Source organism: Rissa tridactyla, chromosome 5 (genome assembly GCF_028500815.1).
Source record: "Rissa tridactyla isolate bRisTri1 chromosome 5, bRisTri1.patW.cur.20221130, whole genome shotgun sequence".
Taxonomy (NCBI): Eukaryota; Metazoa; Chordata; class Aves; order Charadriiformes; family Laridae; genus Rissa; species Rissa tridactyla.
In genome coordinates, this window is record NC_071470.1 from 31,770,390 (window position 1) to 31,797,638 (window position 27,249).

A 27,249-nucleotide genomic window follows, 5' to 3' on the forward strand; every position below is an offset into this window, starting at 1 on the left:
GCGCACATCAATCAGGAAGCGGTGAAGGAGAGCGGCCCCGCCTTTTATCCGGCCCCGCGGCCTGCTGGGAGTTGTAGTTCGGCGCACGGCTGTGGGCTGCTCCGGGCCTGCTGCCCCCTCACGGCCGGGCAACGCTTCCATGGCCTCTACCCCATGGAAAGTTTTCCTCGGTCACAGGTTTCGTTCGGCTCTTATGGACCCTGCAAGGGCGTTTGCTGTGTTCTGCAATGTTGCTGTACTGGGGGAGTGTGTGTGTGAGCTTTGGGGGTTGTCCGTCACGTCCTCACTATCCCCCATGCTAACCTTCTGGAAATGTTTCCAAGGCAAAATCCATCAAGGCCATCAACTTGGGAGCTCCTTACCATTGCCTCTGGCACAATTAGTCCAGATCCCCCCTGTAACTCGTTACAAGCGCTTGCAGAGGGGTTGCAATGGCCTCACCTCAGTCTTGAAAAGGGTTTTTCCTGAGAGCATTGCCTTAACACAAGGACTATCTGGTTTCTCCCGAGTCTCACTGCCCTGCTTGGCTCTTTGTAGATAAATCTGTAGCTTTTCCTGGTGGCTTTTCTTGCTTTCTCTGCTGGGTGAACAGTGCTTAAGATTTGTACTAGGTATTTTGTTTGCTTGCCATTCCAACATATCCATCTCTGTGTCTTTGTTTTCACTTAAATAACAAAATCTCTATGCTCTCTAGGGCAGGTTGGATTACCTGGCCAGGCAGTCGCCCAGCCTGGGCTTTGCCTCGTTACCGGGGCTGATTTGGAAGAGGGAGCCAAGGCCCACCCAGCAGCGACTGCGATACATGAGGAGTGGGTAGGTGAGCACCCTGGGTCCGATGCTCATCGCAGGGCTGAAACCCCTCCATCTTCTCTTCCTCAGCTAATCTGGGCCTCCTGACACGGTGGTCGCATGTGAAGGCTTTTGTGGTCTGGCCATTCACACTGAAATAAGAGACCTCTGGAATGCGCAGCTTTCAGCACTAAATGAGTTTCTTAATGAGTCTGTCACTGAGGTCAGACAGGTGAAACCTCTGATTTTATAAGTCTGTTTTGTGCCATGATTTAAGAGCCAGCCTTGTTCACTTACCCTTGTCTTCTTGGCTGCAAATGGTGTAACAAACGTGTAAATGAATGAATCACGAATTATTCATCCACCTGTGTTTCCGGTGGATTGGGGAGTGCAGAGGCATTGCTGACTCTCAATTATCTGTGCGTGGATTAACCAGGTTGTGGATGGTCAGTGCCACAGCCAGTGGCTGAAGCAGCAGTGCGAATGCAGGTGCATTGTTTCAAAGCTCACCCGGCTCCAATGGCATCACAGCTGCCTTTGTAATTATAACGCTAACAAGTCCTACCAGACCTCAGGTTTTTGTGTATCACCGTGCTGGAACAGGAATACCAGAGAAGGTCCTCTAGTGATTAGGGGCAGAGTGGTTCCAGATAGGTTCTGCTGCTTCCAACATGAAGTTATCCACACTTGTCACGAGGAATGTGGTATTTTTAATGTTATTCTGTGTTTTCTGTTGCAAGACCTGCCATTGCTGAAAAATCAATAGGCTATATTGATAAAAAAAATAGGAATATATTGATATTTTTCCTGAGTGACTCACATTCTTTTATGTCCCTCAAGACATTGATTCTGAAGATGATTTCATGCGTCAGAATAAATAAAGCAGCAATAGGGCTATTTGTGACTTCTGGAGGTAAAAATTCCACAGCTGCATTATTGAGATTGCTCTATTCCTCAGTCCTTTCATTTGAAAGCAAGGAAAATATGGAGAGGAAATATGGAGAAGGAAATAGTTCTGAATCAGCTTGATTGCAATTCAGTAAGAATTTTGAAAACTGGGTGCAACATCACAGGGGAAGAAGCATGCAGTATGATAAGTTTTTGAAATTTCCATATTACTTACCTAAAAACTCCCATCTAGCTATTTGCTTAATGATGATTTTTTAATATATATATATATTTTAATTCTCAAAATGCAAGATACATCAAAAAGGAGAAGAGGTACTACAGCCATGCAATATCCCAGACTATGACTGTCAGCCCTGTTAATTGCGGGCTTCTGGAAAGCCCAGATGTTAAGAGTCACCACTTGGCTTTGTTGTTCTGGAATACAATGCAGCAGAATGCTGAACAACCACAAAGGAAGATAAACTCCCTGCCACCAAGGCTCTGTCATTTTAAGCTATTACAATCCCTCACTAGACATAGTGTCCTAGTTCCCTCTTCTCTGTAGTTCTGCTATTGTTCCTTGTTTTCGCTCTCCTGTGTTCCTTAACTCTTCCTACTGAGCATGAGTCCTACATTACTTTTGTGGACTATCGTAGCATTTGCTTTGAATGAAAAATAAAGCACATTTTATCAGCTTGTGGAAGTGATCTTCACAGCTAGGTGGCAACAAAAGAATTCAATTAGGCTTCCTTCAGTAAAAAGTGGGAAATGTAAAGCGAAAGCATTAAAAGCAGCTGCCTGACTCTAATGTCAGCAACAGTTTCCTTCAATTTAAATATTTGCAATAGCCATAATTAAACACTTAGTAACTGACATCAAGTTAAAATAGAAATAAATACATTACATAGTCTTACTGCTATGCAGATTTTAATTCATATTTATATCCTCCTTGGCTTTGTGCCTGGAATAAGTCCTGTGATTTAAAGCCTGTTTTACACAGTATAGAAATTGTCATAAAGGGCAAATTATCTTTAAGGTGGGTAACAGAATTTTGACTTTTTCTGGAAGCAGCTCTCTAAAGAGATCAAACAATGTTATGTTCTCCTTCCACTGTTTAAAGACTTAAGAGATTCACATCTGTGAATAGAGGGATGGTCTGTCTAGGTCACCAAATCTAGTCTTTGTCTCCTGGAGGCTATCACATCATCTAAACCTTCTAAACATTTTTTTCCCTCATCCTCTAACACCTGCATTGAAACTGGTGATCCTCTTACACAGAGTTACTGTCCTGTAAGATGATGTGTTAGGAACTTGGGCTGGGCATGCCTTCTGAAAAGATGCATATGTGAACAAATGTTGTGTGGGTTTTGCCCTCATTTTTATTCTTTTGGAAGATGTGCGTAGAAACCATGGCATAACATACAATGATAAAAAAAATACAGATCTCAACATTCTTAGCCAGGTATTTGCCATTCTGCTGTAGGAGCTTTGATGGTAAGGTTTCAGTTTCTTAAAGCTTTTGATTCTAACAGAAAAAAAAAGTTTCATTATAGCTTAAAAATAAAATTCTATGACAAAAAAATTAACACATTTTTATTCTATTATGACTGTATGACCCAAATTTTTCTAATCACACTGTAAAGGTGAAATAAAGATTAAAATTCCACCTTGTAGTAAACAGGCACACCGGGAGATTTCCAGCAGGCCTAAATTTGTTCCAAATGTATTTTATTGTACTTCAGAGCGCAATATACAGACTGTGGCCCCACTTCTTGCTGCCTCATAACCAGCCATTTTCTGAGCTCTTTCTCTGGCCATGAAGCCACGTTGAAGGATCTTGAACTGTCGTTCCCGACTCTCTTCCAGTTCTTTCCAATGGTTCCATTGCAACGAATCCTGCAGAAAAAACACACAGATGATCACACTGCAAAGACTACAGTGGTTCTCTTTAGAGGATACACTGAACTTCCATTTGATAATCTGGCTGGCTGGCAACACAGTTTATTTGCTAATATGATTGGGAAACTCGTCAACATCAAACTGGGCATGATGAATAGAAAGGTAACTTGAATGAGTTGCCCAGTTTAAGATGAATTAAACACAGCTGCAATACTCCACAAAATGTTAAATCAAGATAAAACTACATCTGGATGGCTTGCTCCAATGCTGCTACCTTATGTTCTTTCTTTGCCAACAGTTTATTCTTGAAGCCGTAACTGAGCAGACTCTACAACAAATCCTATCAGACTCTACTGCTGATTCAAAAGCTGTGTTCACAGGGGAACATTCCCCAAAAAGTTCAGAACAAACAGAAAACTGCTACTTTTTAATCTGATTCTTTGCTTAAAATGGTAGAATTTTTTTTTTTCATTAATGGTAGTTTTTCTGGCTAGCTTTCCAAATTGCAATATAAATTCTGATTTACTAAGAATGTCTTTCACAGTCATTTATAAAAAAATGTTACCTTGACTTATATCAGCACAGACCCATTGGGCCTAAGGGGCCTCACAAATGTAACTGAAGTCACAATCTGGACTTGGAACTTTAATACAAGGGGTTAGTGTCACATTTTTTTTCTGCTTACTGAAGAACCTAAAAGGCAGCAGTACAAACTGAATGACAGATACCTATGGCATTATAACTACGGGAGGAATTTTCTCCTATAGTGACACTAACACCACTTTCAGTAATATACAGTTCAACTAGAATAAAGATGCTGATGGACGTATCTGACCAGAATTGAGCCACTTCCCTGTAGTAACATTTGGATAGGGTCTTGCAGTGCAGAACAGCACTGATGGAAGACAAACCAAAACAGCTAAATAATTTATAGTAACCTTGATTTTTTTCCCTTGTTTTTTCTTTTTTTTTTTTTTAACAGATGTCTTAACATTTGAGCAGACATAAACAAAGCACTGTGACATCCTAAAAGACTTATTGTGTAAAGCTAAGCTCAAGAAAAAGACAAAATCTAACATTAAAACAACTTTCAAACCCTGGCTTTTTTGCTCATTCATATGACACCAGAGCACCCACATCAGGCAGTCAAAAGTTCCAGCTGTGAATTTATCATTTCTCTTTGTTTATTTTAAAAATATCTCACATTTGTAACTATATGGCTGCCATCCTTTGAAGTCTGCATTTATTGCTTCTACTTTACCCTGGATGTCATCCAGCAAAGTGTTTAAGCATGTGTTCAAAACTTCAGAAAGCCACCCCAATTTAGGAAATGCTTTCTTCAAATAGGTCTTCAGTGTTTTCTTTGCCAAAAGGGATAGACCTAAGTTGTCTATATAAGCACCTACGTGTTTTGCTTGCCTGAAATGGGGATTCTGAAGGCAGCAAACATTGATACTCTGAAAAATTGCGCTATTTTGGTTTTTAAACTGCACACACTTGAAAAATACAGTTTTCCTCTTCATTGAATTCAGTTTCATCTAACTTTCTCACAAAATAGATGAAGAGTTATTATTTTAACAGATTGGGAGATTTAGTTCTAATTTTACATTGGGCTAGTACAGCTTTTAAAAAGTGATCCCACCATGACTGTTCACTGCAGTGTTCCATATGCTGTGGTACATGTACTATTACTGGTATATGAACCACTTGTAAATGTTAGGCACGCATGAGGCAATGGCAGAGGCGGCGGCAGCAGCAGGAGCAGTAGCTCCTCACCGCTCGTCTTTAGACACTTGCCAAGGAAACACAACCAGTGTGAACCAGTATAAAGCCTACAGGGCTGTTGGTGCTTCCATCTGATGTTGTGGGCCCAGGGAGGAAAGGTGAGGTAAAAACCATGGGAATGATAAACTGGAATATGTCTTGGGTGAGAGAGGGGGTAACCATCCTGGTGTGGTATAATGGGATGTGTGTGATAGGAAGCTGAGAAAGACAAGAGTTTGGGACGGGGCTAAAATGCTGTTTCAATGGGATGAGAGTGCGTGCTAATGAAAGTGGGAAGCGTGCCATGCGGATGAGCCTTGCTCTGTGGTAGCAGAACGTGTGACAAGAAGGTGAGGTCAAGGCTATGGTTTGGAGAAATTGTGCCTGTGCAGGAGGCAGGGAGTTGCTATCGCCAGCCATATACGCCACCATCTGCCTCTGCCCCCCCTGCCAGTGCTGGCAGTTGAGCAAAGGTCTGTGAACAGCAGGTCTATTGCAGAGCTTTTCTCCTTGTGTAACAACTCCCAGACCTTCCTTGATGCAATGCTGGTTTTCTGGGGGGCGATCTTTAAGAGTCCTGCTTGCTTTTTACGCTCCATTGTTTTTTCTACAATCTTTTTCTGCAGGTTTAAAATGCGATCATCTTTCATAGGCCTTTCACCAGACTGGGACTTTCGTTTCTTTTCTTCTTGCCTGCAAAATTAAAAAGAAGCAAGGAGAAGGTAAAATAACATCAACCCACAGAATAAATCCATCTGAGCATATATAACCTTTACAATAATGAATTTTTTCTTGCTTATGGGAATCAGCTAGACTCAAAACAGGTTTAAATCATATAGCTCGATGAATGTAGTATTCACAACTTCCTTCTTGGTGTTTACAGAACAGCATTACTAAACAATATGGAATAATTTCTTCCCACAGGCTGCTGTGATGACAATATCTGAAGTATTTCAAGCCTGACTTGACATTCTTTAGAAAAAGCATGTGCAAAACCTGTGATAGTACTGCAGCTTTTTGCTTGTGAGAATTATGGAGTTTTCCTCATAGGATCATTAGTATTCATCTCGATTGCTGTATTCCTTGGCAAATGAAAGATATTCTTTTATGTGTAATCTTGATGGCCAAATTCAGAATCTATGGAATGGTGATGTATTAATTAAGATTAGTGGGTCTAGGTGAGCATAAATGGATAGCATCATGTGCAGCATAAAACTAAGGCACAAGAGAGAGGTTATCAGATAATCTTCCTTTTTTCCCCTTCTATTGTAGCTACTTTTCTGTCCTCTGGAGTTTACATTTTATCTGGTTTTGCTTACTTTCACCCAACTGGCACAATTTACTCACAATTTCTTCATGTAGGTTACACCACCTTGCATAGTGATGCACTTAACACCCAACTTTCTCTTTTATTCAACATTGCCCTTGAATTTGGCTCAGTATGATCAAGGTATAGTATTAATATTATGTCATGAGCAGCTGTAATTCTCTGGCCAAATTCAGAGCTAAAGTTAGTGTCAGATCTACCAAAGAATATGCATAGTTCTGTAATGTATCACCAGGTTAGATCTGATGCCTTCTCTCAGCTGGCAAGGATAGCTTTGTAAAGATCCTTTTATATTGCAGTAGTACGACATTACAATCCCTTTTATTGGAAACCAGATTAAGACTCCGAATGACCAAGAGCAGGGTGCACTGGGGCATCATTCAGCCGATACTGTAACTGTTATTCTGTCAGTATCAGCACTAATTTCACAGACGGGTTGCCCCTTGGAAATGTTTTACAACAGAACTCTTCCCTTATCTCTTGGCTCTCATACCACAGTGTTTTCAGTATAAGGCACAGTCTTTTCAGGGGGCTGGAGGAAGGGGAAGAAGGAAGTTCCTTCTGATGCTAAAACCACCCATTTGCCTTAAAAAGTGTCTGTGTCAATATTCCAGGGATTCAAACACTTCTTTCATCTTGGGAGAGATGGCTCTTGTCTGCCTTCTTAGCTTCATCTTTGCTAATAGGAAACTCTCCGTAACAGTAGGTATTCTTCAGAGCAGCCATTCCAGACTAGAGTTCCCCAAATCCTCAGGAACTGGATGAAGGGGAGATTTGACCTCTGTTACATTCTGAAATGTGCCTGTGAACTCCAAATAAGGGGCACAGTTTAGCTTGGCTTCTCATTTCCAGTTACTTTCCTGAGATACTCCCTGAACCTCTCTGCTGCTTGTGTCATGCTATCTGGTTAGGATAACACTTCCTTATCCTCCATAATACTGTGACATATTCTGCTACGCTGAGATTAATTTTTAACACTATTCTGTAAATCTAAAAATTATGTACTATCATTTGATCTAATTGAGAACATGGATTATTTCTGTTTGCATTGTAACAAGGCATTGCATTCCAAGGGATATAGCAGAATATAACAATAAGGTTTTATGTAAACACTTGATGATTAAATATTGTCAACGGGAATAAGCAACAAAACCTTTCATTACATGCAAATCCAGTTTCTTGTAAAGACAATTGCAGGAAATACAGCAAGAGGTTTAACATCATGAAGCAGCAGCAGCTGCTTCTGAATTAACATTGTAAATAGTTGCTTATCTTCAGGCTAATATTCAGTCCTCTTTCTTCTACATGAAGTCATGTGCCAGTCATCTACACTATTCCGAAAAACTGCCAATGCCATAGATTTTCAGATGCCACACCACATCATAACAGAAACTCAAAGAGGGGAAGGAATGAAAAAAAGAAATTTTAAAATTCTGTTTTTATGTGATGGTCAGTTGAAAACTTTCAGGACTCAAGACAGAAAAATCTCATACGATCTCTGTCACCCCATATCACATATTTCCTAAGGAAGTAAGGTAACAGACAGACAGAATGGGGTAGTACATAGTTAGAAAAATCCTCTCCAGATTCAATAGAAATTTATGGGATAATTTATGAAAAAAAAATATGCATAAACCATTTAAATTTTACTTTTATTTACCAGCTACTGGTATTGAATGAGCACATTGAATGAAAACCGATCTTTAAGAATCGTACAAGTTCCTAAGCTGTAATGTCAAATCTTTGGTCCAAAAGAGAATTTGTTAATTTTCTTTTCTTTTGGTCTCAGACAAGAGTCTTCCATCCCTTTGTGAGTCTGCCATACTTAAAAATAATATTGCCCTACCAAAGACTTTGAAAAAATTTGTAATGCTTTTGAAGTCCATATGTATTTGGAATTGTTTAGCAAACGTAGTTTTTGCTTTGTGACCTTGTCAGAAAGTACTTTATAGTGTTGAGGAATGAGATGAGATTCTTGAATGTGCTTCTTGAATGTGCTTATAGAAGTTTGTAGTAGTGTGGTGTGTACGTATAAACTACTCAAAGGAGGAAAAGTAAAGGATTAATGAAAAATTCAACAGAATATGGATATAAAAGCAAATAGTGAAAATTTCTTTTATCTACCACTGCTTTTGTTCTCTATTCAGTTTCTATGTAAGCTATGTGTACAGTCAACAGCAGAAAGAATTTGGCTCACTATGATGAAGTACAGATCGATTCCATCAGTGATGGGTAAAATGTAAGTGTCTTCCTATTCAAAATAATATTGCAGGCATTGTAAACTGCAGTTGACATCCCGTATTTGTTGTCTCAATGATTTCCTTAATAAGTATAATAAATTTTAAAAAAAATAAGTATTTTTTACCCTCACATTTTACAAACTTGTCATGGAGTTTGTCAGTTCAGTGTCTTCTTACTTACATATCCCTTGTAATTGTTTAACTATGTGCCCTGCAATTTGAGCATCTGGCCAAATGGACTCTAGGTCCAGTACGCCATCCAGCCTATGACTGAAGAAGCAGCAATTCAGCATTAAAGGTTTTCCTGTAGGAAATGAAAACACTTGGAACAGTTGGATCAGGTCTTCTCAGCTGTGTTTAAAAAATGGGGAATCTGAAGATTTGCACTGAGGATTCCTTCTGAAAACTACATTTTGCTCTTCATTTACATTTTCAACCTGCAACTGTACATCAAAAGTATAAGGAGACAGATGTGTAAGAGCTCTTAACTGACTCAACACTTGTAGGAGATGGAGTAAAATGACTACTTGACCATTCTAGGCACAAAATATCAACTTAAGCAGCTAGGACTGTATAAGCTCACCTTACAAAATGGAGTCTCGTGCAATAAACACAAGTATATTTTTAAAACCAGAAGTAGGATTGCCTTACAGTGCAATAAATATTTTTTTTTATTTCCTCATAGTTTCAGTCTCAGTGACTAGGGCTGTCTGTACTTCACAGCACCTTGCCCTTTTTCTGTCCTGCACTATATAATTCTTAGTTATTGCAGTGAGGAAAATGAATGTATCTAACTGTTAACAATTCACTGTTAAGGGAGTCATTATTTTGACATTTAAGAACACTACACTATTAGGTTGCTTACTATTTTGTACTAATGTAGAGGGATTTAAGCACTCAAAATCTGACTCCATTCCAAAACAATTAATTTATTAAGCACCTAATTTTAGGTGGGGAAGTGATTGTTATTCATAACAGTGTTTTCCTCATTTGACATAAAGATTGTGAAGCTGCATAATCAAAGTTCATTCACAGAATCATGGAATGATTGAGGTTGGAAGGGACCTCTAGAGGTCTTCTTGTCCACCCCCACCTGCTCAAGCAGAGACACCTACAGCTGGTTGCTCAGGACCATGTCCAGATGACTTTTGAATATCTCCAAGGATGGAGACTCCACAACCTCCCTGGGAAACCTATGTCAGTTTGGTCACCCTCACAGTAAAAAAGTATTTCCTGATGTTCAGAGGGAACCTCCTGTGTTTCCTCTTGTACCTCTTGTCCTCTCATTGGTCACCACTGAGAAAAACCTGGCTCTGTCTTCTTTACAGCCTCTCTTCGCATATTTGTATTTCTGATCCATTATTGCTAATAAATTTTCTCCTCCTGTTTCAGTGCTAGGGAAGAACTGATTCCCAGCAGTAAGGACTGAGAAACTAAACCTTACTTCCTTATTGCCAACACATACAGAACCCTAAGTATTTATGGAAGTCATTAAATTAATGAAATTACCAGTATTATGAAGTAACAAACCAAAGTCCCTTATATTGCTAATTAGTCAGCTTTTTTCATTATTCTAGGCTATGTTTTTGAAGACCTAAAGCAACAGCCACACACAGAGATACAATGGCACATGTTCCAAGGCATTACATCTTTCCACTTCCGTGTGCTGTCAGCCCCTTCCCTCAGTTGTGTGCTACATTACAGGGTTGTGCTGCCAGGGTGTTTTACAGGTTTTGGAGGATGGGGCTCTATTCTCCCCTCCTCACCCAGAAGGCCTTTCACCCTGTAAGTCAGACCTGGACACTCCAGGGAACATCCGCTTTAGGGAGCTTGTTCTAATTGGAAAGGACTGTCACAGTCATCCATCCATAACTCTTCCTTCTCTTTGTTCTCCTCTCCCTCTGCATTACCAGCTTTCCCCCTTGTTCTCCTGCCATGGCTACCCCCAGACTATTTCCACCACTCCCCAGTTCAGGCCAAGAGAGAGGGGTTGCACTGGTGCGTGGCCAATACCCCTTGTCAAGGAGGGGTTTGAGCACTGGCAAGTGGCAGGGAGAGAAAGGAATGTTTTGCCGTCTTAGCAAACACACCATCATTTGTAATCCAGTGCTGAGACCCCAGCAAGCTACACCATTACCACAGTGTGAGATGGGGATGGGGTAAACTTTTGTGTTGGTGTGAGTCTGTGCATCTTGTTCCTCATAACGATTTTCTGATTCTTCCTCCTCATCTACAAGGTAGTCAAGGAGGTTTAGTTTCAGTACAGAGTGTTGCCCTGGAACAGCATCTGCTACCTTCATCTGGATGTTGCCCTGACTTGGAGAGGGGAGGAGGCTTGGGCAGCAGGCACCATCATGTCAGTGGAGCAGGAAAACAAACAAGGCAGGAACATGACCAAGAACAGAGATAAGGCTGGCTTCCATGTACCTTACATATGTGCCAGTGGCTGGTAGGAGCATGTATGTGCTACTGTCATCTATGTGAGACAAACAAAAGGGCTTGCAGAGGAGCCAGGAGTTGAGAATGTGAAATTTTGTGAGATAACTTTCTTCTGGACAGCTTTAAACCAAATGAACGATGTGAGCATGCAGTCCCAAGATCACACAAAATCCAAGACAGATCACAGATCATGTGTATGGAGGGAGCCTCAGCACCAAGTGTTTTGATCTGTTGCTTTGTTCTTAGTGCATTAAATTACTTGCAGTAATAGAGGTAGCCTCACTGGAATGACAGGGAATTGTACCTGAAGGATACAGGCACATAACTTCAATACATTACCATGTATTCAAACACTCATAAATCTTTTGTTGCTAATGTTTGAAAGCTGAGAACTCAAATATGTGTCCACTTCATATGCCAGTGCTGATTTTCAAACTGTGTGAAATTCTATCAATTAAAGGGACGTCCCGTGTACATATTGAATTGATTCTTAAGTGTTCTGCGAGCACTCACAAAGCCACTGCTGTGATGGATGTCATGGCTTGCAGTCTATTAAAGGTTGATGTCTGTGTAATTTTTCATGTTCCATTTCCTATTTTGTTTAATATAGCTCATTATATGCTCGCTCAATGTGCTTCTTTTGTGTTGATGTATGTCTGTTTGTAAATGATATTGAAAGCAACATGCTTGGTAGGGACCCAATTAAACTCCAGCTGACACTAACTAAAGCACATTGGTTTAGCAAAGCTTAGCCACCATACTTTAGCTAATTAGCAGTAGCCTTCAACATAATCCAATTTAAGATACAACATGTAATTTTATATTGATGCATAAGGCTATCTTATAAGGACTATTGGTAAGATATGCTATTTTATCCGTATAATTATGAATTCATTCTGTAAACATAAAAATTTGCTTTTTACATCTGTGCAGTGTATCAATAATACAAACCAAGCAATTAACCACTTACATTGACTTGATAGATATTTCAAGATTCAAGATCTGTAAATCAGGTTTAGCATACAAAGCCAATAGTTTGTTTAGAGAGAAATAAAAGCCGCAGCAAAGTGTCTAGCATTTGTAAATAGGCCAGCATGCTGTACTTCTCTATTACCAGAAATAACAACACAGATTTGCATTCTAGATGAAAATGCATTACATACATTCCCAAAGAATAACATTTCTGGTATATTTTGATGATGCTTCTTTTTAGTAGATGCTCCCAGTTACGTACATAGATTGCCTGGGAGATATGAATGGAAATGTCTTATAACATCTATAACAAAACTTTGTATTTTATTTGGAGAGCGAACAGGGCTCCATTAAAATGACGGTATTACTTATCATGAATCTGACTAGAAGCTTGCAAATTAAGTGTTTAATTTCATTTGGATTCTACATGCTGGTCTGTTCTAAAAAAAATTTCAGAAGTCAGGACAAAAAGTGAATCAAAGTTAGCTTCTCATTCAAGCATAGGTTATTTCAGGATCAGAACAGTTTCAGATCTGAATTGAGCCAACGCGTCTATTTGAAAGAAACGCAGGACTATACAAAATTCACAGACTGCACATAGAATCATAGAATCGTCTACGTTGGAAGGGACCTTTAAGATCATCGAGTCCAACCATCAACCTGACACTGCCAAACATCTAGCATAACAAATGATTCTTTAAGTAGTTACTAGTGAAACAGGTTTTCTATAGTATACAAGTTCTTAATGCCTAGTTTGCATCTCTAGTGGAAAGTGGTAGCTTGAGTTGCTCTCACAGGCTTGCACAACACTGAATATTTAGTGGTGAGAGTATATTTCCAGCTACAACTCCATTTCAGGTTCTTTAGTCTTAAAATCTTTTTCTCAATATATGCCATAGAAGAGAGGGTCACTGATCTATGCGGTCAATCCACTGCAGCTGCAGTTATTGATTCATTAAATTCATTAAACTATCATCTTAAGTTCTAACAGGAAAACCGCAGTCTTTGGACGTTAACTATCATCAACAAACCAAATTAGAACTGAGACTAGTGAAAACTAGTTAAATGAATACATCAATTCTGCCTTCTGTAATTGAGATTTAGAACTGGAAGATAAATCAATAACATGAATTTAACTTTAAGAAGCCACCTTCAGTATCTCAGTAATAAACACAAATCTAAGACATGTCTTAAGATGTGTGCTTTTAGCCTGATAGAATATGTCTTCAGAATGTCAGCCTGAACGTCTGTTTGCAAAATAAATATGACAAGACAAGGACTAAACTCTCAAACTCATAAAAGGGAAAAGGTGAAAGACAACTTGCAAGAAACCAGTAGCAAATAGTCAAGATGTAGTAAAATGGTGTAAGATCAAGAGGTGTGCCATATTTTACACTTTCACACAGACTTTCTTCCTGCTCTAGCTTTAAATTAGATTTTAAACTCTTTTTGGAAGGGACCTGTCTTCTGCATATGTGAAGCATCTATGATGGTTATGGATCCTTTATGACAATGAATAATAAATATGATAATGAATAATAAATATGAATAATGAATACAAAATTTGATCAGAGAGCCTGTAAGCAAAAATTTTTCTCTTTGATCCACTGCTATAATATATTTAATTTATAACTTATTATTGTTATCAGAAAATCTCCTTCCTAAAATATTTTTAACTTCTAAAATAAGGTCTGCCTTTTCAAATAACAAAAGAAGTTCAAGGAAGAAAACTATAGCCCTAATGTATTCATTTAGATGAAAATGAGAAACCACTTTAGGTAGCAAGCTATAATGATTCTAATAACATCAAATTAGTTCTGATTAGCTGAAAAGGAACAGAAGAAAGGCTGAACTTCTTTCTCAATATATAATATTGGCTCTGAATCCTGGGGCAATACTGTCAACACTAGCCTACAGAGTGTCTTCAGCCATAAATTCAAAATGATGAAAAAGATTTGTTAAATCTGATGCAAATTACTTTCAAGAATAAAATGGACATTCTGGCCCCAGTGTAATCCTTGACAAAAGTCAAACTGATTTATAAAAGGGCAGTATTTTGCTCTCTACTTGTTTTTCTCCTCAAGGGGCTAGCAAAATATTAACAAGTTGCAATGTCTTAAATGTCACATGCTGTTTTATACTGACTTTAAAGCAGCTGCTCGTCCAAGTTCTGCTCTGAACAGGGAAATCTGGTCCAGTTTGTCTAGAAGAAGTTGTTCCTTAGCTTGTTTTTCATGAATTATCTGGTCTCTCTTCTCTTCCTCTGCTGCCTTCTGTGCTTCTCTGAGTAGAGCGAGGCGTTCACGTAGTTCCACTATTGACATTTCACAAATTAAGCCATGGCCACCAGTCTAGAGAACATGAAATATAGATTTAAATAACACTGTAAATACCAAGGGGGGAGTAAATGAGTAAAACCAGAATATTTTGATTGTGTTCCAAATCATGCTAAATATATTTTGACTTCAAAAAAGATAGGATGGCCCTAACCTAACTGTTATTTACAAGCTTGTTTTAAGGTGTAGAGCTTATCTTAAGTGTAAAAACACAAGGCTCATAAAACATTTCATGAAAAAGCATTGAAATATAAAGTAGATTAATCATAAATACAACATATTTGCTGTCCAAAAAAAGCTAGTTAACTTATCTTTTAGTTTAATTAGACTTTTGAAGTTTTAAAATGTGTAGAACAGCATTTTTTTTAGTTTGTAAAACCAGAACAGACTTTACACTAAAAAATATGCAATTTAGTATTTTTTGGCATGCATTTTTTTTTATTTATCTATTTCTAATGTATGGATTTGATCTATGATGGCATCTACTATTTTTATCTGAAAAGATCAAGACTAAACAATGCTTTGTACCCAGGAAATTCAGATCTTAATGTCCAAACTTAAAATATTCAAACCTGAATGTTTAATACAGGCTTTTTAAAATCCACTTCGCAATGAGAATGATAATGAACCTGATTCTGAGATGTAATGAGAGACTTCTGCACCTTAGTTTGCATACCAAGACAGATAATTTCTAAACAGATTTGTAAACACTTAGAATCATAGAATCATAGAATTGCCTTTGAAGTTTTCAGCCCATGCTCTTACATATACTCTTCCTTTTCCTATGTCTACACACACATATATCTGCATATACGGAAAACTTGCATAAACCCACACAAATACCCAGCTTCTGTGTAGCTTTCTTTGCAAAATTTAATCCATTTCACACCAACTAATATTCTTTTGTCTATCTTAACATAGTTTTGGTACGCATCTTTGGTGCGTATCTTGTACCATGGCATGTTATAATGGAATATATGGGTGCAGGAAGTCAAAATGCCAACCTGACTCTTACTATGCAGTTGTATAACATTAAGAGCGAAACACTGATTAGAATTTAGTTCCATAGAACCAGTGACAGAAAATTAATGACAAAGTTTGGAAAGGATGAAGTGGGGGAGGGGGGTGGAATCCAAAAGAACAACCACTCCTCCAAATTGTATTTCTCAGCCTGAAATTAAGTGGTAATGATAAACATATGTAAGTAAAACTCATTACAATCCTTTTAATGGAAAGAAATTACTCAGTTAAAGAGCCTTCAATTTTTCAAGCAATCCTTTTTAGAAGGAAAAAAAAGGCCTTGTATTGAATACTGAGCAAGTTGTTGACAGAATAGTAGCCGCCTTTCTGCATTTGAGCTTTTCACAAAACAAAACATGAAGGGGAAGGAAAAAAAACCAACAGGAAAAGAGAAGGATGCGCTGTCATAGACAGATGCTCAGATTGTCAGTTTGGCTGCAAGAATTGACCTGGGTCCAGTCCCTCTTCTCTGGTCTGGGATGCCATCTAAGCAGTCTAGTCAGGTACTCATCCTCCAGTGATCATTCTCTGGCTCTTCAGAGCAGTGGGTCCATGAAACACGGGGAAGACCAAGAGAGATGAAGAAAACATTGAGGTGGGGTGGGGGGAAAAGGGGGCAGGGGCAATAAAATCACAAAATAGAGTATGACAAATAACCAGGCACGGCTCTCTGCTGCTACAACATTGGTGCTTAAGAGGGATTATGATTAAGTTAGTCTGGAGAATCTAATGATACAAGCTTGTCAGTGAAGCAGAACGTGTCTTGGGTGTCCATCGCTGGGGACTCCCCCAAGATTTGCAAGAGTCTCTCCTGCAGTAAGAAGAGATCATCACTGTTTTTTCACCTAAAGTTTGACTCTTCAGTTTTAGCTTAGTGGTTTCTGCTTCCATGCTCCTCATGTTTACCAAACACAACCTAAACAATGGACACTAGTAGCATCAGTAGAAGACTGATAAAAGAGTTCCATATTAAGCAGTCTTTATTTTTGCATCTCTTTGAAAAATATGTACTACCATAGGTTACAGAAACAGTAAATGATCATCTATCTCCTCAGATTTCAATTTAGAGTGAATTTGCAAACAGCAAGTGCTATAATACCTTGCTTCTAATTTAAACTAGTCAATGACCGTCAAATTGTATTCACAGGAAGTGAAAGGAAAATGTTTTGCAAAAGGGCATATATACCAGTGGTAGTATTTGAGCATGGCAAGCAGACACTGAAAAGGTCTAGGAAAGACAATTTCATAGAAACACAGAATGGTAGAGGCTGAATATTTTGAGTGTCTGCATTTCAAAATATTCAGTGAAGATGGAGAAGTGTTTCCTAAAATATGAGAAGTCCTATACTTGTGCAGTAGATAATGCTGGTGTTCAAGCAACTTAAGTGCCATCAAGAGAAGCACTGGGTACTTTAAAAATTATGAGAATGAATGAGAATTTTATGGACACATACTTAATTTCACTAAGCCTGAAAAAGCCTTTTGTAGAAAGGAAAAAACAGGGCAAGCTATCATCAAAAGTGTGCTAACTCACTTGGAGTGCTATTGTAATAGTGAGTATAAGGGATCTGTGAAGTTGAGATATAGAATCATAGAGTCATAAAACGATTTGGGTTGGAAGGGACCTTTAAAGACCATGTAGTTCAGCCCCTTTGCCATAGGCAGGGACATCTTTCACCAGATCAGGTTGCTCAAAGCCCCATCCAACCTGGCCTTCAACACTTCCAGGGAGGGGCATCCACAGCTTCTCTGAGCCATCTGTTCCAGTGGCTCATTACTCTCTTAAAAAATTTCTTAGAATCGTAGAATCATAGAATGGTTAGAGTTAGAAAGGACCTTAAAGATCATCTAGTTCCAACCCCCCTGCCATGGGCAGGGACACCTCCCACTAGACCAGGTTGCTCAAAGCCCCATCCAGCCTGGCCTTGAACACTTCCAGGGATGGGGCTTCCACAACTTCTCTGGGAAACCTGTTCCAGTGTCTCACCATCCTCACAATAAAGAATTTCTTCCTAATATCTAATCTAAATCTACCCTCTTTCAGTTTAAAATCATTACCCCTCATCCTATCACTACACTCTGTGATAAAGAGTCCCTCTCCATCTTTCCTGTAGCCCCCCTTTAAGTACTGGAAGGCTGCTATGAGATCTCCCTGGAGCCTTCTCTTCTCCAGGCTGAACAATCCCATCTCTCTCAGCCTGTCTTCATAGGAGAGGTGCTTCAACCCTCTGATTGTCTTTGTGGCCCTGCTCTGGACTTGCTCCAACAGGTCCATTTTTCCTTACAATCTACATCTACCCTCTTTCAGTTTATAACCATTGCCCCTTGTCCTATCACTACAGGCCTTGGTAAAACATCTTTCTCCAACTTCCTTATAAGCCCCTTTATATACTGAAAGGCCACGATAAAGTCTCCCTGAAGCTTTCTCTTATCCAGGCTGAATAAGCCCAGCTCCCTAGGCTTTCTTCACAGGAGAGTTTTTCCATCCATCTGATCATTTTTATGGCACTCCTGTGGACCCACTCTAACAGGTCCATGTCTTTCCCATGCTGAGGGCTCCAGAGGTGGATGCAGTACTCCAGGTGGGATCTCAGCAGAACGGAGTAGAAGGGCAGAATCACCACCCCCCGACCTACTGGCCATGCTTCTTTTGAAGCAGCTTTCTGGGCTGCTAGTGCATATTGTCAGCTCATATTCAGTTTTTCACCCACCAATGTCTTCAAGTCATTCTCTGCAGGGCTACTCTCAATTCATCCCACAGTCCGTATTGATATTGGGGATTGCCCCAACACAGGTGCAGGACCTTGCACTTGGCCTTGGTGAACTTCATGTGCTTCACATGGGCACACTCCTCAGACCTGTCAAGGTCCCTTTCCTCAAGTGTATCAACTGAATCACCCGGTGTCATCCACAGACTTTCTGAGGAAGTACTTAATCCCACCATATCTGTCATTAGGGAAGATATTAAATAGTATTGGTCCCAGTACAGACCCTTGAGGGATACCACTTATTACTGGTTTCCACTTGGACATTGAGCCATTGACTGTAACTCTTCGGATGCAGCCATCCAGACAATTCCTTATCCATCTAACAGTTCATCTGTATCTTTCAGGTCCGTTCTGTATGGCCACTCCATTTTCAGCAACCTTACACTTTAGAAACCTTAGGGATAGGATAAGCTTGAATTTTGAATGAATTTTTCATATATGACTTGAAACCTGCTGTGTTTTTTGCCTTGTCTTTTAAGATGTGCTAGATGGGAAAATGTATTTAAAGCCATATTCTGTACTTAAAAACAAATAGCATTTCAGTGGAAGCTCTGTGTGAGGGTTGACAGCCACTGCAAGTGGCAATGAAAGGAACTAGCTTCACAAATGAGAAAGTACTGACATTCCAGTCACTTTCATTTTCCTGATTGAGAGCCTGCACTATTTTACAGAAGTTGTTGTGATTGAAGAAGTAATGACATTTCCACATCCGACTACATCATACCATTGTGTCTTTGCAGCCTGCATCTGGTGACTGAATCATCTGGGTAACAAATGTGCAGTGAAACCAGCTAAGGGCTCTGTTTAGGGTTGACACCACGCGCAGCTCTATCTGAAGCAGTAAAAGATTTAGAGATTGGAGTACCTCTTGGCATTTCTGTGCAGAAAATTTACAGTATCTGCGGTGTACAATAATTCTTTGTACTGTTCACTTTTTCCCCTGGTTTTTCCTTTGTGCTTCAGTAGTATTTCTCCCAACATGGATGGAGTGAGTCTGGGTTTGAAAAAAAAGAATTGCTGCCTTTGGCTGGAAAAGAAGTGGAGAAGTGATGGCAGCAGCCACAAAAGCAACCAAAGAGAGTAAAGAAGGATGGGACATCTGTGGAGCTGAATTTATTCTTGTTCACTTATTTCACGCTTTGAGATTAAATGTGTTTGAAAATCTGATGAATGAGATGGGGGATTTATCTGGTGGTTGCAAAGATAATAGGTAGCTTTGGAATCAGTGAATGGTTCAGTTTGTTCAGAGAAGCAGGAGATAAAACCAAAGCATCATACTGAGTGTTCCAACAGCCCCATGGAAGGAAGAACTGTTCCTTTGGTATGGTTTCTGCAGACTAGCCATGGGTTTTTTTAATTTGTGATCTTCATTTGAATACTCATGAAAGGAAAGAAAAAAACGCCAAAGGATTATATTTAAAATTGATAATGCAATTTTATATTATTCTGTGTTATTTTTCTTTCAGTGTGGATAAGACAAATAAAAGAAGTATTCTGCTACTGATTTAGTGGTAAGATAACAGATTTCCGGATGCTACCTAAGTCTGAAAATTCTGCAAAAGTGGGCATTGCAAAGCCCATTCTCAGGCAATCATCTCAGTTGTTGTGCACAAATAGAAAGTCGAGGAAGCTTGGAATACATTTTCTGTAAACTTAACCACACATACCCAAGTTATTTGCACAATACATGCTTAACAGCTCAGCAGGTTTTGGGTTCTCTTGAGAATCTCTTTCATACACCTGAATGTTGACAGTTTTGAAAACAAAGGAAATTAATTTTGCTAATTTCCATGGCAATCACCACTGCAATATGAACAACTGTACATCAGTCCAAACTTTGTGTTTGTTCAGTCCGTACCCAGGACTGACAAATCTGTGCATTTGTGAAGATGTCTTTTTGAAAGATATCAGGAAACCTAGATCCTATTGGCAAAATTCAAAGAAAGTTTACGGGAACTAAAATTTCACTTACCATCAGAATATTCTTCCTGGTAAAATTTTCATTTTATAAACTTTGTGACAGTTCCAGTTCAGATCTAACCTTTGTGTCATGAGGTCACTGTACTTAATGCTATGCATCCAGACTGCGATATATCTGCATACAGTGCGCAGTTCCTCTGAATGTGTGAAACATATACAATATATATTTATGTAAAACCAGCAGGTTTTCCTTTTGAACTTACCTCAGTTAAATCAACAAACTTGTGTCTGAGGCTTGGTAAAGACTCAATAGCTCGTATTTGTTGAATTAGTTCATATCTTTTCCTAAGCTTTTCCTCCTCTTCTTCTAAAGCTTGTCGAAGAAGTTCTCGATTTTCTTCACAAACTTCCTGAACTGAAAGAAAAGAACTAATCTCTGTTAGCTGGCTGCATATTTTAACAAGTAGTCCATCTGGAGGAAAATTCATAAGCATTTGTGAATAATGATAATACTACTGATCTAAAGGTACTTGAGGGAACAGTCTGGCATTGGTGGGAGAAACGATTAGAGAAACAAATGAGTACTTCCCACCTCCACTATCTGTCATTCTATTCAACACATAAACACACTGTATACATACATAAAGTAGATACTTTGAATTACTGCTTTGTAATTTCTGTTCTAATTAGTACATACTGTTTCATTATTTAATAAAAGGATATTATACAACAGCAAATATTCATATTTTTTTAAGGTACGTATATGATAAAAATCATTGAATTCCAAAGGCTGGTATGCTTTGCTAGGCCATTTCAGAGTGGCTAACACCCTGTGCCCCCCTCAAGCCTTACTAATACAAGTATGGAGATACACAAGCAGAGAAAAGCCTGCTCACCAAAACATGCACAAGTAGAGGTAGCCTGTTCATCCAGTAGATGTTAACATGGCACTGGGTTGGAATACGTACAGCCATGCCAGTCAGAACAGCCTTCTCCCTGAACTTCATTAGCTAACGCATTAACTGAAGAATTTTCTTCAAGAATAATGGAGGATGAGTAAAATTATTTCCCTTCATCCTAACGACTGGTCTGTCTTGGAGGTGGTACATCATTTTACCTTGTGATACTGTCCTTCTAGGAGATGACTTTTCTTTCCTTAGCTACAGTCTTCTTCTCTGGACTGTCTTCTCTGAAGAAGACAATAATCTTGACTCATGATTCTTTCACAGTGGTTGCTAGGCAAATCCTCTCTTAATGATATGAGTCACAAGAATCTGAGCTTTGTAACTCGATTTGACAAAAGGTACAGTCATTCACATACGCTACTTTTAGACGGAAGGGAAACTAGTTACAAAACACGAGTGCTCTATTTCTCCCTTTTAAACAACAAGCAATTCCCATGACCGGTAGCTTAGAATTTCTGATCAACCCATTAGAAACTTATTCCTGGAATTCATATTCATGCATTCCTGGAAATGTATAGCCTGGATCTTTCCCTCAACTTTCCTTTCCTTACTGTAAAAATTGTAATTAGCCCACTAAAATAAAGTAATTTAGGGACATTTGGCATCACCTCTCATTTTTTCTGGCAATATGTAAATACCTATCTGCTGTTTGTATTTCTGGAGCTTTATTTTTGCTTGCTTTGCATTCTTGTGTCCTTCCACAACCTGCTCCACCAGCTCTCTCATTTCTTTCTGTTCCTGTAGGCGTTTCTCTGCATACTGGTGCATCATCTCTGCTTTCTAAATCACAAACAAACAGGTGAATAAAATTACTGATAACTGGTGATCTGAGCGCCTCAAATCATTGAAATAGTGCAAGGACAAATGGATTCAAAGTATTACATCATCCACAAAAGTTTCAAAGAACATTGGCTGGGGACAACATAGAGACCCAGATTTAAGGTCCCCTCTCTCTGTTTTATTTACCAACAAGAGCCCTCCATAACATTTGGACTGCTATTTTCCAGGATTCCCTCCCACATGTTTCTAAAAGCAGACAAAAAAAGCCATCTCTGGATTTGGTTGTGAGATACTAATTTAGTGACAATTTAGTACACAGCTGATTATGTGTCTGCAGGATCTTCTTGGGCCTCAGTCGTATCGCTGTAACATACAAAAGTCCACTTTTGTCCATCATGTTCTTTTCTTTGTCAGAGGAAATGAACAGGAAGCAGGAAACTGGATTTTCCCAGACTACATTCCTTACTGTACTTTCTGTTTTAGATGGAAGAGTAGCGTATTAAAAGAAGGAGGAGGGTGAGCATGACAGATGTTGGTGAATGGGGAATTGGTGCCCAGTACTTCTGGAGATCTCCATATGGATGTAAAGTTCCTTGCTGGCATCTGTGGCAAGCAAAGGGAGCTGCCTGGAATTGATCAGGCTAGAGCAAGTCTGATTTACACATCCCCAAATCTATACATATTGGGACATTTCTGTTAACAAATAAAACACGCTTTGAAAGTGAGTTGAATATAATAATTACTATAATTTTGGAATGAGTGTGAGCCATCACACTATGCTTAGTTGTACATAGTAAGGTTCACTAAGTTCTTGCTACAGCCTGTCTAAACAGACATGAAGACTCAATGCCAAAAAACACTGAACTATTGTTTTAAAGGACAGAGAAGGGACTCATTAAGCAAGTTTCCCTCTTGCAGCATGGCCTTTATGTAAATCTTGTACATCTGTGGTCCCATCTTAAGTTGCTGAGACACTGCAGAGACATCTGTGAGAGATGGCCAAGAGAAAAGTACTGGCTGGCCTACAGGACATAGCAGTAAACTGGGCTAACAGAAAAGAAAAGCCTGTAACAGTGACTATGAAAAATTTTAAATCTATAGTATTAGTTAATTCTTGATTACTTGTTTATAGGAAAAGCACTGGAAAAATGTAATGTGATTTGGGGAAAAAAAAATGAAAGGATCTAGTAATGTTTTTGGGAAACTGATTTGCCATATTGGAAACTGTGTGAAAATACTTCTTGGCATAAATATTCAATTTTCCATGTATATAGATTTAAAGAGGGTTTTCTGCCTGAATCTTCCCCTAAGAGAGATCTAGGCATGTCAGATAATATGAAGTAAATTGAATTATATCAGTTTAAGAAAACAAATTATTTCATTTTCATAAGATAATGAAATTAGTCATATATTGGTGATTTCATTGCAAATGGTGCTTAGTATCTCAGTATGTGTTCAAAAAGGATAGACACAATGCCATGAATATAGGGGAGTATGCTTTAACCTTCTGTTTTATTCATTTTACTTCGTAAGTGTTATCAATCAAATCAAGCACTTGTAAAAAGTACTTTAATGTATAAGCATTTCTGTGTCTGGAAGTTATAGCACTATTTTTCCATTTTTTGCATACTCCAGTGAATAAAGACACTGAATAGAACTTTTACACCTTCTTATAGTAGGTATCATCTGTGGTATGTTTTGCACTGATTGAATGTAAGCAAAATTTGAGCAACATTGTATGCATTACCTCTTCTCTTATTAGATCAGCTTTCTTCTTATTTTCTTGAATTACATTTTGATGGGCTAGAACTGCTTCTTCATGACTCAGTTTCCCTTGAAGCCTCCTACATTCTATTTCAGCCAGCTGCTCTTCCATATCTTTTCCACGCATCTGTTTTTGCCATTCCAAGAATTCAGATGGGTCTCCAGCCCCTCGTAGCAAATTTTCAATTCTGCAAGACAGAAGAAACAGTATACTATTCTAGGGATCTGGCTCCGCAGCCCTGCTTTGGTTCATAAAACATTTCTCATAGTTTGTTGTGATATAAGGTGTTTGATCTCTGCAGAGAAAAAAGGCGGTCATCGCAAAGTCATTTGACAGGTATATTTTAACTCCAGTCTAAGAGGTGTTCCTACTATGTGGAAAGCCTGGGAAAACCAGGCTGGAAGAAAGTGCATGAGGGCATGGACCTGAAAGTTTTCAGTAAAATAAAGCCCCAAGAGAGGGCAAACTTTAGCTATATATGGATTCTCCTATGGAGCAAGGAGAATCAGGCTGAAGGTATGTACATTTTCTCAGAGGATTACTTTGCTTAGAGGTAGAAAGAACAAATACCTTTTCTCTTTGGCAATCTTCTCGGTCACTTTAACATAGAAAACTAGAAAATTTTCTGCTTAATTCTATTTCTGTTTTGTATTTTGTCAATTAAATAATATGCTGTGATGAGGCAACGAAACATTCAGCTATTAAGCAAAACCACATTCTTATTTTTTATGCTTGGTTGGGAGAGAAAAGCATAGCAAAACCCTGGGGCAGGCCCATCAAAGTCCTGCAGCAGAGGATTGAATGAGTCAAGAATTAGGACAGAGAGACAAAAATGCAGTGAATTGCGCCTTACTGCTGCTCCCCAATGCATATATATATGTATCTATCTGTTGCGTGTTAAATGCAGCTGAAGACTAAAGCTCGATATAAAATATTGTTAAGTTATGGAGAAAATCTATTCCTTTGCTGAGTGGAACGGAATTCTGCCAGAGAGAGTGAACAATATCATACATAATATAAAAGTACGTCAATATACATACATAGCTGATAACAGAAGCTGAATGATGCATAATATGTTACTGCTAAAATCCTGATCCATATACCAAAATTTGCTGGGTCCAAAGACAAATACAACCTTAGGCAGTCATTCTGGGACTTAAAATGCTAACAATATTTAGTGCTTAGCCTTCTAAGTCAGGTGGATTAGAAATAATACTAAATCAAGATGACATAATACAGGTTTTATCTTTGTTAAAATTATTAGTGAAAATGTTCTGTAATTCTAGTTATAGAATACAACCTGCAGTGGCCATTCAGGAGTCACCTTCTCCCTAGTTAATGTCTGCTGAAAACCTGTGCTGCTGAATAAGGATTCCTTATGTCAGAGGAATCCTTACGTCAGGATTCCTTAGAGCCCTAAGTGCACCAAAAGGACCTGCAACCTCTTATTCCCCATCCCTGCCTAGGATTTAGTTGCTTGTGTTCAGAGATAGCTCTGTTGCAGTGCAACTGTATAACATCGGATCAGACTGGAGTGAAAAGAACTGTGTGAGGAAGAGCTATGAAAAGTCCTGTGGCGTGTGTAGCGTTTCTTCCTGGGAGACACATTTAAGCTGATGTTAACAGCCTTTGTCCCTGCCTAAGCTACGCTGTAGGTATGCCTGCACCCAGCCAAGTACTTTGTTGACCCTGCCTTGTTGACTTGGCTTCCTGGCTTGATCTCAGCCCTGACTTGTCACTATGGACTCATCTAGCAGTCACTGGACCATTCCCTGACCCTGCTGTCTGTCACTGGATCCGCTCTGCTGCCTTGCCAGGGTACTATGGAACTGAGCTGCTGTCAGTGAGGACATTGTCCCTACATGCCTTGCTGTCACCCTCAGCTCCTGGCTTATCTCGCCTTGTGGAACAGCACACTCTTAGTCCTCCATATCTTACTGAGATAGACACGGATAGGTATTTTTATATGCATATAAAGAACTTTTATATATATATATGTGTGTGTATATATATATATATAAAATTTCAAGTATCAAATTTGGTATGTAGTTGACCACAAACCATTGAAGAAAATGGAAGAATATGAAATGATTTGGCCTAATATACACGCATCTTTTATAATGGACACAGAAATAGGTGTGTATTTGGGTCACTATTTATTCTGAAGAACTGGAATAAATATAACAAGTGATCCTTATTGGACTTTGCAAGTGGACACTAGTGAAAGTTCTAAATCAGAATACAGTCACACTGTATAGCATCTACAGTAAAACAATTACATTAATGTAGATTTCCATTTCACTCCATTTTTCTCTTTATTTGAATATAAATAATAGAATAGCTTCCTAATGCCTGACAACAGATCCATTATTTTAGTTTACTTGGAGTTTACTTACTTATTTTGAATGTGGTTAATTATTCTATATCCAGGGATGTGAAAAGTAATCTCATAAAGAAGCATGATAATACCTCTTGAGTTCCTGTTCCATTTTCCGCTGATAGAGGGCACCCTCTCTTAAAATAGCTGCAGCATTTAATTTAATAGGTATATTGTCAATCTGTCAGGAAAGGGAATGTATATACTACAGTTAGTAATGTAAACCATAAAACAGAGTATAAAAACATTTCAATGGGTTAAAGAAATCGACCTAAGACAGCACAAATTTTGCTTAAAGCATTCATCTAGCATTAATCTGACAGTCACAATGAAATTGCGTGCTGTTCATAAACCACTCAAGCTGCTTAAGAAATCAGCGAAGTCCCCCAAGTGGATTATAAATTTGTAATCACTCTTGGACCATGTCAAATCCCATAGAATGTGTTCACTTCCTTTCCTTTTTTTTTTCCAGTGCTCATATAGATAGTGTGCAGGGATTCCATCTGCTTTGGACGAAGAAAATAAACTGCTTCTCTGAAAGACAGTAAGTTAGCCAAAACCATGAAAGTAAACATAAGCAGTAACTTTGATAGGAAGGTCTCAGAAGTGTTTTGCAAATAATCACTATTGTAACTTCAAAATATTTGTAAGACAACTGGCATCACCAATTGCCATATCCATTTTCTAGATAGTAGAAGTGAAATACAGTTCTTAGTGACTTCAGGCCTTATGGTGTAACTTGGACTAGATCCTGTGGCTGCTTTGCAGTTCTTCAAAGTATTGCCTTAGGACTAACTCCCAGACAGCCTCTAAATACTGAGGGAGGAAGGGAACTCTGCCAGTTAAAAATATTCCCTGCACAAGTAGGCTATTGAGAAAAAAATAATCACCTTTGCAGACACATATAATAGACCTGATCTGAAACGAAGCAAAGCAGTGATGGTAGGATAAGAGCTGGGATCATTCCTGCAGAAAACAAAGCTTAATTATGACACATTTG

At 38.8% G+C, this 27,249-nt stretch overlaps 1 protein-coding gene and 1 long non-coding RNA gene across 2 annotated transcripts in view; one reads left to right on the forward strand and one right to left on the reverse strand.

Moving 5' to 3' along the window:
- Positions 1-699: 699 nt before the first annotated feature.
- Positions 700-27,249, forward strand: part of LOC128910561 (uncharacterized) — a 43,117-nt gene continuing 16,567 nt past the window's right edge. The window contains exons 1-3 of the long non-coding RNA XR_008466759.1: positions 700-817; positions 5,967-6,062; positions 26,722-26,793. This is a non-coding gene — a long non-coding RNA (uncharacterized LOC128910561). The remainder of the gene's footprint in view (positions 818-5,966; positions 6,063-26,721; positions 26,794-27,249) is intronic.
- Positions 3,372-27,249, reverse strand: part of CFAP99 (cilia and flagella associated protein 99) — a 64,231-nt gene continuing 40,353 nt past the window's right edge. The window contains exons 10-16 of the mRNA XM_054203951.1: positions 26,342-26,430; positions 23,855-24,059; positions 21,966-22,107; positions 20,626-20,777; positions 14,464-14,669; positions 5,871-6,033; positions 3,372-3,573 (exon numbers count right to left, since the gene is read on the reverse strand). Of these exons, the coding sequence (XP_054059926.1) occupies positions 3,406-3,573; positions 5,871-6,033; positions 14,464-14,669; positions 20,626-20,777; positions 21,966-22,107; positions 23,855-24,059; positions 26,342-26,430 (1,125 nt within the window). The 3' untranslated portion in view covers positions 3,372-3,405. The remainder of the gene's footprint in view (positions 3,574-5,870; positions 6,034-14,463; positions 14,670-20,625; positions 20,778-21,965; positions 22,108-23,854; positions 24,060-26,341; positions 26,431-27,249) is intronic.